Raw genomic sequence first — 17733 nt, forward strand, 5'->3', positions numbered from 1 at the left:
TCATAACATCTGGGCTGGGGCCCAGGGATCTAATTGTTTAGAGAGCCCCAAAAGTGGCTCAGATGTAAAGCCAGGGTTAAGAACCATCTGCCTTGGAAGATTTAAGGGAAACATATAAACTTGCACAAAGGACACAGAAGCAGTCAGTTTTAATTTTTTAGCCATGTTGGTAACAGTTCATTTTCAGTACATGGGTAACACCCAGGCCCTTTCCCATTATATCCAGGTATGCTACAAGTTCTTTTAACTCTTATCAGAAGTTATTATTACTGTTTCCTTAGGGAGGCTACCAGGCTAAAATTCACTTAGTTTGGTTTGTCTAATGTCCTCATTATTTTATCCTGAAGATGATGTCATTTCTCAGGACTTGAAAATGACTTGGCTGAACTAAAGGTAAAAAAGCCAAGCCTCTGTCACTTTTCCTAGACTCCTAGGCACAGCTATGGAGTCTTTGCACAGTGCCCATACCCTAAAAGTTAATAATGAAAACCAAACCTCAAGAACCTAGAGCAGCTCTCTACTTGCCACCATGGACTCCAGTGGTCAGCATAAGAAAAGCAGATAGTTGCATTCTATTTAGTTTATAGCTGCTTTGTTCCTTTGTGTTTCACTAAGCAGAGGCTCAAAAATTCCCTTGATAACTTCAGCTGCCCCTGTTCTTTTCCTCAAACTCCAGGATGAGACCTTTAATGTGGGACAATTTCTGGTGAAGGTATTCACAGCGACGCTTTTCTTCTCTGTAACTTGGGTACTGCTGCAGAGAAAAAGCATCCATGTCAAAAAGTAAAAATTCTCATTCTACCTTGCTTCCGTTCCCAGACCTTGTCTTACCTTCCTGAACTTTTTATATTCCTGGATTATCTTGTCTTCCAGGACCTGAAACAGAAAATACTAGCACTGAGTTCAACATTAAGAAATGAGAGAGGGGCGGCCAGGCACGGTGGCTCATGCCTGTAATCCCAGCACTTTGGGCGGCTGAGGCAGGCAGATAACGAGGTCAGGAGATCTTGACCATCCTGGCTAACACAGTGAAACCCGTCTCTACTAAAAAAATACAAAAAAATTAGCTGGGCGTGGTGGCAGGCGCTTGTAGTCTCAGCTGCTCGGGAGGCTGCGGCAGGAGAATGGGGCAGGAGAATGGCGTGAACCCGGGAGGCGGAGCTTGCAGTGAGCCAAGATCACGCTACTGCACTCCAGCCTGGGCAACCGAGTGAGACTGTCTCAAAAAGAAAAAAAAAAGAGAGAGAGAGAGAGGGGGGCCAGGCGCAGTGGCTCACACCTGTAATCCCAGCACTTTGGGAGACTGAGGTGGGTGGATCACTTGAAGTCAGGAGTTCAAGACCAGCCTGGCCAACATGGTAAAACCCTGTCTCTACTAAAAATACAAAAATTGGCTGGGCATGGTGGCACATACCTATAATCCCAGCTATTCGGAAAGCTGAGGCATGAGAATCGCTTTAGCCTAAGAGGTGGAGGTTGCAGTGAGCCAAGATTGCACCACTGCACTCCAGCTTAAGAGACGGAGCTAGACTGTCCCAAAAAAAAAAGAAGGGAAGTAACTTCCCTTCTCATTCTACCAAATGATACAGACTAATTTTTCCCTTCAAACAGGTTTCCTTGTCACTTTGCTTAGTCACTTTATAAACACAGGTATATGGATGGTTAGCAGGGGGTTAATGGCCAGTAAAGCTGGAAAGCCAGGCTGGGTCCTGTCCTTACCTTGTATTCTGGAGTTCCTCGCCGAACTCTTTTAATCTCTGCTCCCAGCTCTATGAACCTTTGGCTTGCAGTCCCAACACGGGCATGCAGGATGCGGTATTCAGCATAATCTGTCTCAAAGTCCTGCTCATAGGCATGTTGCTGTTCTGCACTGTGGATGGCCCTGTATTGCCTGCCAGGAGCAGAGAGTTGTCACCTTCAATTTCATTGCCCCTGAAAAGCCCCCAGCTTCCAGGAAGTGTATCTTAATATATGAACAAGTCTTGATGAAATTGGAAAAAGCAAGGAACTCACAGGAGGTAGTCTGGTATATCTTCAGGACTTGGGGATTCAGAATCTAGGAAGGAAGCAAGAAAACACAAGTGATTATAAGTCTTTTCCACTGGCATTTTTACCCTCCTCTCATTAACTCACCTTCTTGAACTGAGGAACTGTGTTCTAATCTGGGGTCCATGTCCTCATCTTCTTGCTCCCAATCTTCTCCCTCTTGTAAATCCTGATTGGTCAGGCCTTGTAGGGGGCTTGGCGCTAAAGGCAGAGTTCTGAACCTCTTTTCTTCTAGTTCTACAGTGGCTACAGGCACTGAACGTTTCTGTTGAGGAAAATATCTGTGTGACATAAACAGCCAAGAGCTTCCTAAATATGTTCTTCTCTCAAGAATTCCTCCTAGGCTGGGCACAGTGGCTCATACCTGTAATCCTGACCGTTTCAGAGGCTCAGGTGGGGGGATCGCTTGAGCCCAAGATTTCAAGACTAGTCTGGGTAACATAGTGAGACCCTATCTCTACAAAAAAATTAAAAAATGAGCCTGGTGTAGTGGCACACACCAGCTGAGGAGGGAGAATCGAACCCAGGAGTTCAAGGCTGTGGTGAGCCGTGATCATACCACAACACTCCAGCCTGAGGTGACTGAGTGAGAATAAGAAAAAAAAAAAAAAGGATAGCCTGAGCCCAGGAGTCTCCAGCCTGGGGAACAGAGAGACCTTGTCTCTAAAAAAATTCCTCCCATATAACGAGCTTCCAATTTCTAAATTTTAGCTTGACTAAAAGTGCTTTTCAAAATAGTCTTTGCCACTGTTTAATTATATTAATGTTACAAAAAAAAAAAAGCCCTTGCCATTCTAACTTACCTTGTCCAGACGTTTCCGGCTGGCAGAGGAAGGCAGTGCCTGAACAGGTTCTCTGTTTGGAACATGGGTCTGGTTTCTAGGATATTTTAAGGGAATGGGACAGATGAAGACCAGGGTAGGAGGTGGAACTGGATCTTTTATTACAACATTTAAGAGTGGAGATTAGAAAGGAAGACAATGCCAAAGCTTCCCATGTTAGTCCCACCTCATCCAAAGTACCTCACTTCCCACTGTGCCATGTGCTCCCTTGAGGATCCTGGGAGTGACTGTCCTTGGTTGCTTGCCAGTGGATCTGACACTGACACCTGGTGGGGAAAGTGGCAGGAGCACTTGGTTCCCTGGAGTACTGGGATACCTTGGACTTCAGGCTTTGCCCCACCTTATCACAACTCCCTGCAATTTCTGGCCTCACCCACCTCCTCTAGTGCCATCTGTGGCTGTGATACTGCATCTCCTTCAGAATAGCCTCCTGTGTTCTGCCAACTCTCAGGATGTCTGGCATCTTCAGTCAGGTTGTGTCCCTGAACTGATGATGGGGCTGGGATAGAATCCATGGCTGCGCAAATAATGAGGCGCTCCCTGAGTGAGCCCAGGCAGTGGAGGCTGTTAGGCCCAGACCTGGAAAGGGATGGTGGAAAAAAATAGGAGGGTGGAGAGCTCTTAAGCACCTCTCCACATTTCCCTCCCCCACTTTCCACAAACCCTTTCTTGCCGGCTACCTGTTCCCCCTTACCTGAGGAAGCGTTGGCACACAAGGTCCAAGCTACCACCAGCGCCCTCCTGGCAACACTGGGACACTATGAAGGAGAAGAGGCAGGACCAACCAGGGCCTGGGAGTCTCAGATACTGGGGGTGGAAGGAGACGGTAAGCCCCATGAAGTCAGCCCCTCCCCCTCCTGCCGCCGCCACTCGTCCGGGAGCCAGTTCGTAAGTAAGACTAAGACGGGTCCCACAGGGCTTGTTAGCACACCAGGTGCAGCTGGGCCTGAGTTCCCCAGGAGGCCGAAACAGTACAGTCCCCTCAAACCACAGCCCCCTGGGACAACCCCAGCAGCCTCCTCGCCCCACTTGGAGTTCAGTTCTCGGAACTACCTCAGACCGTGACCACTCGCAGCCTCCGGCCCCGACCGCACCTTCCACCTCCAGCCCACGTTTATGCTCCCTCGCCCTCACCTCGCTCACACACCCTGAGCTTGCACTTACCCCTCGGTGGCCTTGGAAAGCAATCACCGGCCGTACCTGCGGGGAGAGCGAAGATGTGACCGTTGAGCGCAGGTGAAGCGGTGTCCCCAGGATCCGGCGTCCGGAGCCCGGGATCACCTGCCTAGCGGGCTTCACTTGGAGAGGTGGGGAGGCCAGAGCTTGCGGAAGCCGCTCCCTCTCCCCTGCACCTTCTCCAGGGTCGCCGGCTGAGGCCCAAGGTCCCTAGGGGCAGGGACTAGAGAAGAAGGGGGCCGGCCGTACCTGTTGCCGCTGACACTCTTGCAACGCCCGCAGGGCAGCGTCGTTGAGCCTGAGCAGTAAGAGGCTAGTCCGGGCAGCTTGCGTGAAGCAGAGCCGGAGCTGTCCTCTCAGAGGCTCCTGGAGCTCCTCCATGGCGACGAGTTCGAGTGCAAGCAGCACGGGGGCCACAGGCGAGGGCCACCACCGCCACCTCCTCTGTTCAGGGTTTGGTTGGCACACCCGGTAACCCACGTCTGCCCCACCCTCCGCCAGGAACCCGCCCCCGGCCCCACCTCCCGCCAGCGCCACCCCAAGCTTTCCCAGCCGCGTGGGCGGCGCTTCGCTCTCACCGGCCAACCGCCCGGACCTCGACGCTTTCTTCTAGGATCCGCATGAATCGCTTTGGGCTATCGGAAGAGCTATCCCCAGTTCTCGGGAGAAAGAGTCCGCGACCAGCGTCTGACCTCTCAGAGTCCCCAGTCCTGCCTTAGTTTCCCCAGCGACCCTGAATTTGGAGTTGCTGTCTCTAAGTGAAAGCTGAACCTGCAACCCCTTGAGGGTTTCAGCCGCAGAGGGGCGGGAGAAAGGGCCTGGTTGGTAGGCGGGCTCAGCGGTTCGCGCCCAGTTAGCCCCGAGCTTCGGAGACCCGAGAGACCAGAGGATGGCTGACGCGAAGGGGCACCCGAGACAGCGCCTGGGCTTTTTCCCGCCCGCGGTTCCACCGCTCTGAAACCGACTTCTAACAGAGAGGTAATTGGGCCCTGCGGTTGTGGTGGCAGCAGTGAAAGTTGGCTGTCACCGACTGGAGCGCCCCCAGTTGGTGGGCAGGGATACGGGCGCGGGTAGTGGCAGGAAAGTTGCAGGGCAGAGAGCCAGAACCCAGTCCTAGGTCTCACCTCGTGGCCTAAACACGCGTCAGAGTGGTGAGACCGCTCCCTGAGGAGGGCCAGGAGCTGCCATGAAGTCGCCAGGCATTCCAGAGGGCCAGATCCTGGTGCACTGAAACCCCAGCACCAACCTCTGGCCAGCCCTTGGTGTCTCCACTTGTTCCTGTTTGATTATGTTTCCCAAGAGCCCTGATGTTGTCCTGTTTCCTAAACAGGATCCCTCTGTTAAATCCCTGGACCTGCACAATCCCCGGGAACCTTAATGTCCTCTACTACAAATATATTTACCTATACATTTGTCAAAACTCATTAAAAAAATACACTTTTTTTTTTTTTTTTGAGACGAAGTCTTGCTCTGTCGCCCAGGCTGGAGTGCAGTGGCACGATATCGGCTCACTGCAAGCTCCGCCTCCTGGGTTCACGCCATTCTCCTGCCTCAGCCTCCCGAGTAGCTGGGACTACGGGCACCCACCACCACGCCTGGCTAATGTTTTGTATTTTTAGTAGAGATGGGGTTTCACCGTGTTAGCCAGGATGGTTTTGATCTCCTGACCTCGTGATCCACCCGCCTCGGCCTCCCAAAGTGCTGGGATTACAGGGATGAGCCACCGCGCCCGGCTAATACACATAAAATTTGTATGTAAATTATACTTCAATAAAGTTGATCTTTAAAATCTGTGCTATTTCTGTTTCTCTGCGGCAATATCCTAATCTGATAAACAGTTGTGGTAATGGATAAAGCTGGTCTCTTAGCTGGGCATGGCGGTGCATGCCTGTAGTCCCAGCTACTCAGGAGGCTGAAGCAGGAGGATCGCTTGAATCCATGAATCAGGTTGCAGTGAGCCATGTTTTCCCCACTGCACTTCAGCCTGAGCAACAGAGAGAGACCCTGTCTCAAAAAAAGAAAAAAAAGAAAAAAAAAAAAGGCCAGGCACGCTGGCAGATTCCATCTCAAAAAAAAAAAAAAAAAAAAGAGGCTGGGTGCGGTGGCTCATGCCTGTAATCCCAGCACTTTGGGAGGCCGAGGCAGGTGGATTACCTGAGCTCAGGAGTTCGAGACCACCCAGGGCAACATGGTGAAACCCTGTCTCTACTAAAACTACAAAAAAATTAACCGGGTGTGGTGGCGCACACCTGTAGTCCCAGCTACTTGGGAGGCTGAGGCAGGAGAATCGCTTGAGCCCCGGAGGTGAATGTTGCAGTGAGCTGAGATCATGCCACTCCACTCCAGCTTAGGCTGGAGTGAGACTCCATCTCAAAAAGAAACCTGAGTTTTGCTCAATACGGGGACAGAGAAATAGGAGTCATGGTGGAGGAAATAGGATCAAGAAAAAGTTTTAAGATGGGAGAAATAGCATGTTCCATGTTGACGGAAATAATTTTTAGAACATCTCCAAAATTTTGATGGTGTAGGAGATTTACTGCAGTAGTGCCCTTGATTAGGTTTGAGGTCATGAGATCTATTCAGGATTGGCTAAAGCCTAAAGGTAGGAGTGTGGGCAGTTCGTTTATGGTAACAGGCCATAGGCAGAGAAGGTGGGTGTAAGTGTAGAGGTTAGGTAGATGTGGTGGGAGTCTGAAAATTTTTTTCTGATTGCTTCCATTTTTCTCAGTGAAGTAGGAAGCAACTGAGAGAGAGGATGAGGGAGGAGTGATTGGGGTTGAGGTGTGAAAATAGTGTGAAACAGTTGCCTGTAAGTGTGAGAGAGTGAATAAGTTAGGAATGTGTCAAACACTAAGGACTGATGATAAATCTGAGGCTTAGAGAAGCAGAGATTCTAAACCTGGGCCTACAGATCATACAATTCAGGGAATCTGTGAACTTGGAAGGGAAAAAAAATTACATATTTATTTATTTATTTATTTTTGAGGCAGGTGTCCCTCAGTTGCCCAGGCTGGAGTGCAGTGGCACAATCATAGTTCACTGCATCCTCGAACTCCTGGGGTCAAGCAGTCCACCCACCTCAGCCTCCTTCATAGCTGTAACTACAGGAGTGTGCCACCATACCTAGCAATTTTTTAAATTTTTTGTAGAGACAGGATCTTGCCATGTTGCCCAGGCTGGTCTCAAACTCCTGGCCTCAAGTGATCTTCCCACCTCAGCCTCCCAAAGTGCTGAGATTTACAGGCATGAGTATCTCCATGCTCAGCCAAAATTACATCTGTATTTTCACTAACTTTTAACAGAAATTTAGCATCTCCTTTAATTATGAATGTAGGCAACAAATCACTGGTACTGGCAGTAACTGCAATGTTATTACTAATAGAAATAACAGATATTTTCATTTTACATTACAAGTGTTGAAGATACATCTAAATATTGTTTGCATTCAGCACACTTTGTAATTATAATTGATATTAGACTTGCTGTTAGATCTTTAATACATTGATAAAAATCAGTTACATCATAAACATTTTAATATTTTGATAATTATATGTGAATATAATTGTTTTTCTTTATGAACCCCTGTGTTTTTTTGCAAATTTAAAAAATGTTTATTTATTTTCTTTTTTTGGAGGCCAGAGTTTGGCTCTTGTCAACCAGGCTGGAGTGCAATGGTGCGATCTCGGCTCACTGCAAGCTCTGCCTCCCAGGTTCACGCCATTCTCCTGCCTCAGCCTCCCGAGTAGCTGAGACTACAGGCGCCCGCCACCACGCCCAGCTAATTTTTTGTATTTTTTTTTAGTAGAGACGGGGTTTCGCCATGTTAGCCAGGATGGTCTCGATCTCCTGACCTCGTGATCCGCCCACCTCGGCCTCCCAAAGTGCTGGGATTACAGGCGTCAGCCACTGCGCCCTGCGATCTTGACTGTTTTTAAGTGTATGGTTCAGTAGTGTTAAGTATCGCCTATCCTATCGCCCTGCAGCCAATCTCCAAAGCTCTTTATCTTGGAAAACTGAAACTCTATATCCATTTAACAATTCCCGATTTCCCCCTCCTCCCAGCCCCTAGCAACAACCACCCTTCTGCCTTCTGTTTCTGTGAATTTGACTACCGTAGATACCTCATACAGTAGTCTACCCTTATCTTCAGGGAAGTTCCAAGGCCCTCAGTGGATGCCTGAAACTGCAGATAATACTGAACCTGAATAATGCCAATCAGAACATGTTTCTGTTCATGTCTCCCATCCACAAATGTAATGGCTTTTCTGTCTTAATTAAGCACTTAATGATGCACTGTGGCCATAACTTTTGCAGTTTGAGGTGCAACAGCAAAACTGGCATGAGTTTTTCTCTCTTTTTTTCACAATTTCACGAATAGGGGAGATTTGTTCTTACCTGAAATCTTAGCTAACTCAGCATAAGATTTTTTTTTTTCCTTATTGAGAACTTCTACCTTTTCACTTAAAGGAAGCACTTGATGGCTTCTCTTTGGCAAAGCCAAATTGGCAGCAACACTACTCTTGCATTTTGGGCTCATTATTAAGTAAAATAAGGGTTGCTTGCATATAAACACTGTGATACGCTCTGATAGCTGAGATGGCTACTAAGTGATTAGTGGGTGGGTGTTGCCTACAGTGTGGATACACTGGACAAAGGAAGGATTGCCATCCTGGGTGGGATGGAGAGGGAGGACACAAGATTTTATCACACTATTCAGAACAGCACTCAATTGAAAAGCTTCTGAGTTGTTGGCCAGCCACGGTGGCTCACGCCTGTGATCCCAGCACTTTGGGAGGCCGAGGCAGGTGGATCATTTGAGGTCAGGAGTTCGAGACCAGCCTGGCCAACATAGCGAAATCCCATGTCTACTAAAAACACAAAAATTAGCTGGGAGCGGTGACTAATTTTAGTCCCAGCTACTCGGGAGGAGGAGACAGGAGAATCACTTCAACCCAGGAGGCAGAGGTTTCAGTGAGCTGAGATAGAGCAAGGTCTGTCTCAAAAACAAACAAACAAACAAACAACAAAAGAAAAACTTATTGTTTATGTCTGCATTTTTCCTTTTTTTTTTTTTTGAGACAAGGTCTCACTATGTTACCCAAGCTGGAGTGCAGTGGTACAATCCCGACTCACTGAAACCTCTGCCTACTGGGTTCAAGCGATTCTCCTGCCTCAGCCTCCTGGGACTATAGGCATGCCACCATGCCTGGCTGATTTTTGTATTTTCAATAAAGATGGGGTTTCACCATGTTGCCCAGGCTGGTCTCGAACTCCTGGACTCAAGTGATCCACCTGCCTCGGCTTCTCCAACTGCTGGGATTACAGGTGTGAGCCACCGCACCTGGTCCTACTTCTTCTTTTTTTTTTTTTTTTTTTTGAGACACAGTTTGCTTTGTCACCCAGGCTGGACTGCAGTGGTGCGATCTCAGCTCACTGCAACTTCTGCCTCCCGGGTTCAAGCAATTCTGGTGCCTCAGCCTCCCGAGTACCTGGGATTACAGGCACATGCCACTGTGCCCCGCTAATTTTTGTATTTTTAGTAGAGACGGGGTTTCACCATGTTGTCCAGGCTGGTCTTGAACTCCTGACCTCAGGTGATCCGCCCGCCTCGGCCTCCCATAGTGCTAGGATTACAAGCGTGAGCCACCATGCCCGACCCTACTTCTATTTTTAAAATGAGGATTTAACTCTCATCTGCCCCCAAAATATGCATGTACTTTCTCTCTCCATCCTCCTAATGTAGTAATGTTATTTTTGTTATATCAATATTGAATGTTTCTATTATTAGGAGTATGTAAATGTTATTTGCAAGCTGTGACACTTACCATATTATGTTCACATTTTCCTTCTTGTATGTTCCTCTACACCAATTAATAATTATGCATTTTTTTTTGTTTGCTTAGTTACCTATGTACTTATTACCAATTCATTCTCATACCCTCTTCTAGGAGTATAACTCTCCTCTTAGTATAACCAAATACAATCAGATAATTTATCAATTTTATCAGTTTCCATTTTTTCTTAAGATATATGGCTCCAGAGCCCTCCATACTCCTGCTCCAATCTGAAATGATTGTTCTCTAGGTCGGCTGCAAAGCTATTATCCTGGGATCTCCCTTCTATCTCAGCTGGAGGATTTCCTTCACTTACCTCCTGTGTCAGATACACTTTTTCCTGGATCCTGTAACTTTTTTCTTGGCTTACTCCCTCATTTTGGTGCAAAGCCTCAAAGGATTTATCCACCATGCATTCTTTTCAGGAAACTTTTGGACAAATCCTTTGAGACTTTGCATACCTTTATTTTATTCTCATAACTTTTTTTTTTCTTTTTTTTGAGATGGAGTCTTCGCTCTGTCACCAGGCTGGAGTGCAGTGGCGTGATCTCGGCTCACTGCAACCTCTGCCTCCTGGGTTCAAGCAATTCTCGTGCCTCAGCCTCCTGAGTAGCTGGGATTACAGGCACGCACCACCACACCTGGCTTTTTTTTTGAGACATAGTCTAATTCTGTCACCAGGCTGTAGTGCAGTGGCACAATTTCAGCTCACTGCAATCTCCACCTCCCGGGTTCAAGCCACTCTCCTGCCTCAGCCTCCCGAGTAGCTGGGATTACAGGCACACGCCACCACACTCAGCCAATTTTTATATTTTTAGTAGAGACAGGGTTTCACCACGTTGGTCAGGATGGTCTCAATCTCCTGACCTCATGATCTGCCCAGCTTGGCATCCCAAAGTGCTGGGATTACAGGCGTGAGCCACCACGCCCGGCCAACTTTTTTTTTGAGACAGTCTCACTCTGTTGCCCAGGCTGGAGTGCAGTGGCATGATCTCGGCTCACTGCAACCTCTGCCTTCTGGGTTCAAGCAATTCTTGTGCCTCAGCCTCTTGAGTAGCTGGGACTACAGGCATGTGCCACCACGCCTGGCTAATTTTTGTATATTCTTTTAGTACAGACGGGGCTTCATTATGTTGGCTAGGCTGGTCTCGAACTCCTGGCCTCAAGTGATCCACTGGCCTCGGCCTCCCAAAGTGCTGGGATTACAGGCATGAGCCACCATGCCTGGCTTCATAATTTTTTTTAAGAGACAGAATTTTGCCCTGTTGCCCAGGCTGGAGTGCAGTGACACAATCATAGCTCACTGCAGCCTCAACCTCCTTGGCTCAAGCAATCCTCCCACCTCAGCCTCCCAAGTAGCTGGGACTACAGGCACACACCACCATATCTGGCTAATTTTTTTTTGTTTTTTTTTTTTAAATGGAATCTTCCTCTGTCGTCCAGGCTGGAGTGTGGTGATGTGATCTTGGCTCACTGAAACCTCCACCTCCTGGGTTCACGTGATTCTCCTGTCTCAGCTTTCTGGAGTAGCTGGGACTACAAGCGCGTGCCACCACGCCCAGCTTTTTTTTTTTTTTTTTTTTTTTTTGTATTTTTAGTAGAGACGAGGTTTCATCATGTTGGCCAGGCTGGTCTCAAACTCCTGACCTTGTGATCCGCCCACCTTGGCCTCCCAAAGTGCTGGGATTACAGGTGTGAGCCACCGCACCTGGCCACATGTGGCTAATTTTTAAAAGTTTTGTAGAGATGGGTCTCCCTATGTTGCCCAAGCTGGTCTCAAAGTCTTGGTCTCAAGTGATTCCCTTGACTTGGCCTCTCAAAGTGTAAGGATTTCAGGCATAAACAACTGAGTCCAGCCTATTCTCTTCAGGTATTTGATAACATTGCCCCATTGTCGTCTCGTTTCCAGTGTTGCTGCTGACAAGTCTGTAGCCATTCTGATTCTTCATCCTTTGTATATGAACTATTTTTTATCTCAGAAGCCATTAGGATCTTTTTAATTCTGACACTCTGATGTGTGGTGATGTCAAGCTTTTCTCATTTCTTGGGTTGGGCACTCTGTGACCTCCCTCTATTTTTGTTTTATTTATTTATTTTAATTAATTAATTCATTTGTTTGTTTGTTTTGAGACGGTGTCTCACTCTGTCGCCCAGGCTGGAGTGCAGTGGCGCGATCTCGGCTCACTGCAAGCTCCGCCTTCCGGGTTCACGCCATTCTCCTGCCTCAGCCTCCCGAGTAGCTGGGACTACAGGCACCCGCCACTGCGCCCAGCTAATTTTTTGTATTTTTAGTAGAGACAGGGTTTCACCATGGTCTCGATCTCTTGACCTCGTGATCCGCCTGCCTCAGCCTCCCAAAGTGCTGGGATTACAGGTGTGAGCCACCGCGCCTGGCCCTAATTAATTTTTTTGAGACGGTGTCTCACTCTGTCGCCCAAGTTGGAGTGTAATGACGCGATCTTGGCTCACTGCAACCTCCACCTACCGGGTTCAAGTGATTCTCCCGCCTCAGCCTCCCAAGTAGCTGGGACTATAGGCGCCCACCATCACGCTTGGCTAATTTTTGTATTTTTAGTAGAGACAAGGTTTTGCCATGTTGGCCAGGCTGGTCTTGAACTCATGACCTCAGGTGATCTGCTCACATCAGCCTCCCAAAGTGCTGGGATTACAGGCGTGAGCCACTGTGCTCTGCCCTTATTTATTTATTTATTACTTTTTTTTTTTTTTTAGACAGAGTCTCACTCTGCTGCCCAGGCTGGAGTGCAGTGGAGCAATCTCGGCTCACTGAAACCTCCATCTCCTAGGTTCAAGCTATTCTCCTGCTTCAGCCTCCCAAGTAGTTGGGATTACAGGCGCCCACCACCACACCCGGCTAATTTTTGTATTTTTAGTAGAGATGAGGTTTCACCATGTTGGCCAGGTGGGTCACCAACTCCTGGCCTCAAATGATCCACCTGCCTCAGCCTCCCAAAGTGCTGGGATTACAGGCGTGATCCACCGTGCCCCGCCTGAATGTTTCTTTCTTTCTTTTATTTTTTCCTTTTTTTAAGAGACATAGTCTTGCTCTGTTACCCATGCTGGAGTATGGTGGCGAGATCACGATTCACTGCAACTTTGAATTCCTGGGTTCAAGCAATCCTCCCATCTCAGCCTCCTGAGTAGCTAAGGACTACAGGTGCATACCACCACTCCTGGCTGTTTTCTGAATATCTGTTTTTATAAACTCCCTATTGTTGTTCAATACCCTCTCTCTCAAAGAATACTATTTATAGTCCTGTGTCTCCGATTTTCTTGTGGTCTTGCAACTGAATTGTTTCTGTATCCTCTGGGACTGAATTTTCTTTTTCTTTCTTTTCTTTTCTTTTCTTTTTTTTTTTTTTTTGAGACAGGTACTTGCTCTGTCACCCAGGCTAGAGTTCAGTGGCTTGATCTCAGCTCATTGCAACCTCCACCTCCTGGGTTCAAGCAATTCTTGCGCCTCAGCCTCCCAAGTAGCTGCAATTACAGGTGCATGCCACCACGCCCCACTAATTTTTGTATTTTTAGTAGGGACTGTGTTTCACCATGTTGGCCAGGCTGGTCTTGTACTCCTGACCTCAAGTGATCTGCCCGTCTCGGCCTCCCAAAGTGCTGGGATTATAGGCATGAGCCACCATGCCCAGCCATGAGACTGAATTTTCTGCTTGTGTTTTTTTGGGGTCTATTTTTATGTTAGGACTGTTTTCTCCAATGCTTGGTGATCTTTGGCTCTATATTCGTCTCTACAAGCAAGGCACTAAAAAGCTGGTTGAAGGCCAGACACAGCGGCTCACGCCTGTAATCCCAGCACTTTGGGAGGCTGAGGCAGGCAGATCATGAGGTCAGGAGGTCGAGACCATCCTGACTAACACGGTGAAACCCTGTCTCTACTAAAAATACAAAAAATTAGCCAGGTGTGGTGGCGGGTGCCTGTAGTCCCAGCTACTCGGGAGGCTGAGGCAGGAGAATGGTATGAGCCCAGGAGGCGGAGCTTGCAGTGAGCCGAGATTATGCCACTGCACTCCAGCCTGGACCACAGAGCAAGACTCTGTCTCAAAAAAAAAAAAAAAAAAAAAAGCTGGTTGACGTTTGGTACGCATGGAAAGAGCTGCCTACACTTTAAGATAATCTGACTGGACCATTTCATTATGTAAGGCCTAAGTTCATCTAATTATCCAAGCTTATCCCCCTCTCAGGGCCTTGGTATATGCTGTTTCTCTTGTCTGTGTTTGATTAAAAGTATTTGGCTGAAGTAACAGAAATCTGACTCAAGGTAGCTTAAACCAACAAAACAATATGGTAGTTCCCACACCAGGAAACTCAATGTAGAACAAATGTTACAGTTGAGGTATCTAGTGGTCCAACAGCATGACCAAGTACCAAGATTCTTTCTGCTACTCATTTGCTTCAACCTAAGGCTGGCTCTCTTCTAGGTGATAGACTAGAGCTGCCAGGAGCAGTATGGGCTATGTGTTTCCTCATTCATGTCAATGGGAAACAGCATTGTCACCACCCTAGCAATGGAAAAAAAGTCCTTCTCTTTGGTCTGATCAGGCTAATTTAGGCCACATGCTCACTCCTGAACCAATAACTGTTACCAGGTGAATACCACAAAATAATCTGCTTAGGCCTGGGTTCGTTGTTTTTTTTTTTTGAGACGGAGTCTGCTCTGTGGCCCAGGCTGGAGTGCAGTGGCGCTCCACTCGGCTTACTGCAACCTCCGCCTGCTAGGTTCACGCCATTCTCCTGCCTCAGCCTCCCAGGTAGCTGGGACTACAGGCGCCCGCAACCACGCCTGGCTAATTTTTTGTATTTTTAGTAGAGACGGGGTTTCACCGTGTTAGCCAGGATGGTCTTGATCTCCTGACCTCATGATCAGCCCGCCTCGGCCTCCCAAAGTCCTGGGATTACAGGCGTGAGCCACCACGCCCGGCCAGGCCTGGGTTCTTAAACCAATCAATATTAAAAGGGATTAGTTTACTTTGATTGACTTAGCCATTCAGTACCACTCTTGGAGTATAGGCTGGAGGGGAAGAATTTTTTTTTTTTTTTTTTTTTTTTTTTTTGAGACAGAGTTTCACTCTTGCTGCCCAGGCTGGAATGCAATGGTGCGATTTCCGCTCACCGCAACCTCTGCCTCCTGGGTTCAAGTGATTCTCCTGCTTCAGACTCCCGAGTATCTGGGATTGCGGGCATGCGCCACCATGCCAGGCTAATTTTGTATTTTTAGTAGAGACGGGGGTTTTACCATGTTGGTCAGGCTGTTCTTGAACCCCTGACCTCAGGTGGTCTGCCCACCTCAGCCTCCCAAAATGCTGGGATTATAGGCGTGAGCCACCTTGCCCAGCCAGAATTTTTTTTTTTTTTGAGACAGGGTCTTGCTCTGTTGCCCAGGCTGGAGTGCTGTGGCATGATTACAGCTCACTGCAGTGTCAACCTCCTGAGCTCAAGCCATCCTCCCACCTCACACCCTCGAGTAGCTGGGACTATAGGCACACACCACCACACCTGGCTAGATTTTTAGTTTTTTTTTTTTTTTTTTGAGATGGTATCTCACTCTATCACCCAGGCTGGAGTGCAGTGGTGCAATCATGGCTCACTGCAACCTCCTCCTCCCAGGTGCAAGCAATTCTCTAGCCTCAGCCTCTCGAGTAGCTGGGATTACAGGTATGTGCACCATGCCTGGCTAATTTTTGTATTTTTAGTAGAGATGGGTTTTCACCATGTTGGCCAGACTGGTCTTGAACTCCTGACCTCAAGAGATCTGCCTGCCTAGGCCTCCCAAAGTGCTGGGATTACAGGCATGAGCCACCACGTTCAGCCTAATTTTTAAATTTTTTGTAGAGACGGGGTCTCACTATATTGCCTAAGCTTGTCTCAGACTCCTGGCCTCAAGGGATCCTCCCTGTCGGCTTCCCAAAGTGCTGAGATTACAGGCATGAGCCACCATGCCCAACCTGGAGACAGGGTTTCACTGTGTTATCCAGGATCGTCTTGATCTCCTGACCTCGTGATCGGCCCGCCTCGGTCTCCCAAAGTGCTGGGATTACAGGCGTGAGCCACTGTGCCCAGCCTTCAACCAGCTTTTTAGTGCCTTGCTTGTAGAGAACCACTTCTGAGGTAATATTTATTTATTTGTTTGTTCTTTGAGACAGGGTCTCATTCTGTCACCCAGGCTGGAGTGCAGTGGCGTGATCATAGCTCACTGCACCCTCCATGAGGTAACATTTAAACTGAGACCTAGAGCCTGTTGCCTGTGATAGTCTCCTGACTGGTCTCCTCATTTCTATTCATCTGCTGTAATCCATTCTCTACTGGTAAAGTGATCTTTTCAAAGCTTACACTCTGCTAATGAAGAGCACAGGCTGGGTTAGACTCTTATTATCCACCCCTTATTATCTCAGTTTCGTTGAGAAAGTTATTTAACCTGCCAGGGCCGAGGTTTCTAAATCAGTAGGAGGGGGATAATGACACCTCCAAAGGTCATCGTAAGGCTCAAATAAGAAAAGTACACTAGGGCCGGGCGCGGTGGCTCACGCCTGTAATCCCAGCACTTTGGGAGGCTGAGGTGGGCGGATCACGAGGTCAGGAGATCAAGACCATCCTGGCTAACACGGTGAAACCCCGTCTCTACCAAAAACACAAAAAATTAGCCGGGCGTGGTGGCGGGCGCCTGTAGTCCCAGCTACCTGGGAGGCTGAGGCAGGAGAATGGCGTGAACCCGGGAGGCGGAGCTTGCAGTGAGCCGAGATGGCGCCACTGCACTCCAGCCTGGGCGACAGAGTGAGACTCTGCCTAAAAAAAAAAAAAAAAAGAAAAGTACACTAAATGTACCAAATAAAAACCCACCTGATGTTAGCTAGTAGTTATATTAGCAGTAGTAACTTGGATCTTGTCACAACCCTACCTCCCTATCTGACCTAGTTTCACACCACCCTGCTCATTAGGCATTAGTGACTTGCCCTTTACCTACACAATAATCCTGTGGCTCTTGATGGGATGACCTGAGGGAGGAGGGCCTTAGGGCCTTCACAAGTGCTGTTCCCTCCTGAAATGTTCTCCCTGCCCTTCCCTCCTGGGCTTGGCTAATTTCTCATCTTTTTGCTTTAGCTCAAATATCACTTACTTCACCTCCCTAATCAAAATTAAAGTCTACAGAGTCCACAGGTGTACTCCCTTCATAGCACCAGCAGTACTATTTAGTTACTTCATACCAGGTGGAATTGTTCACAGAGTCTTCATTCAAATTACACTGACATCTGTTTTTATGGGTCAGTGCTTAAGCTGTGTGCACTGCGAAACATTTTGAATATCATCCTTGCGTGGAATCTGTTATTTTCCTTTAAAGCTATTATCATGATCAGTTTTCATATATAGGCTGGGCGTGGTGGTTCAAGCCTGTAATCCCAGCACTTTGGGAGGCTGGGGTGGGTGGATCACTTGAGGTCAGGAGTTCGAGACCAGCCTGGCCAACATGGTGAAACCCTGTCTCTACTAAAAAAAAAATACAGTCCGGGCACAGTGGCTTGCACCTGTTATCCCAGCACTGTGGGAGGCCGAGGCAGGTGGATCACCTGAGGTCAGGAGTTTGAGACCAGCCTGACCAACATGGTTAAAGCCTGTCTCTACTAAAAAATACAAAAATTAGCCGAGCGTGGTGGCACGCACCTGTAGGCCCAGCTACTCGGGAAGCTGAGGCAGGAGAATTGCTTGAACCTGGGAGGTGGAGGTTGCAGTGAGCCGAAATCGCACCACTGTACTCCAACCTGGGCAACAGAGCAAGACTCCATCTCAAAAAAAAAAAAAAAAAATTATCC

At 48.0% G+C, this 17733-nt stretch overlaps 1 protein-coding gene across 2 annotated transcripts; it reads right to left on the reverse strand.

Moving 5' to 3' along the window:
• Nucleotides 1–130: 130 nt before the first annotated feature.
• Nucleotides 131–5048, reverse strand: ELL3 (elongation factor for RNA polymerase II 3). 2 transcript variants are annotated; one of them, NM_001246499.1, is given in 12 exon segments: nucleotides 144–754; nucleotides 832–876; nucleotides 1720–1891; nucleotides 2014–2056; nucleotides 2134–2311; nucleotides 2850–2925; nucleotides 3069–3154; nucleotides 3266–3467; nucleotides 3583–3695; nucleotides 4053–4088; nucleotides 4314–4508; nucleotides 4643–5048. In NM_001246499.1, coding segments are annotated over 11 exon segments (1194 nt in total). In that variant the 5' UTR covers nucleotides 4446–4508; nucleotides 4643–5048; the 3' UTR covers nucleotides 144–643.
• Between the last annotated feature and the right edge of the window lie 12685 nt (nucleotides 5049–17733).

This window comes from Pan troglodytes, chromosome 16 (assembly GCF_028858775.2).
Source record: "Pan troglodytes isolate AG18354 chromosome 16, NHGRI_mPanTro3-v2.0_pri, whole genome shotgun sequence".
Taxonomy (NCBI): Eukaryota; Metazoa; Chordata; class Mammalia; order Primates; family Hominidae; genus Pan; species Pan troglodytes.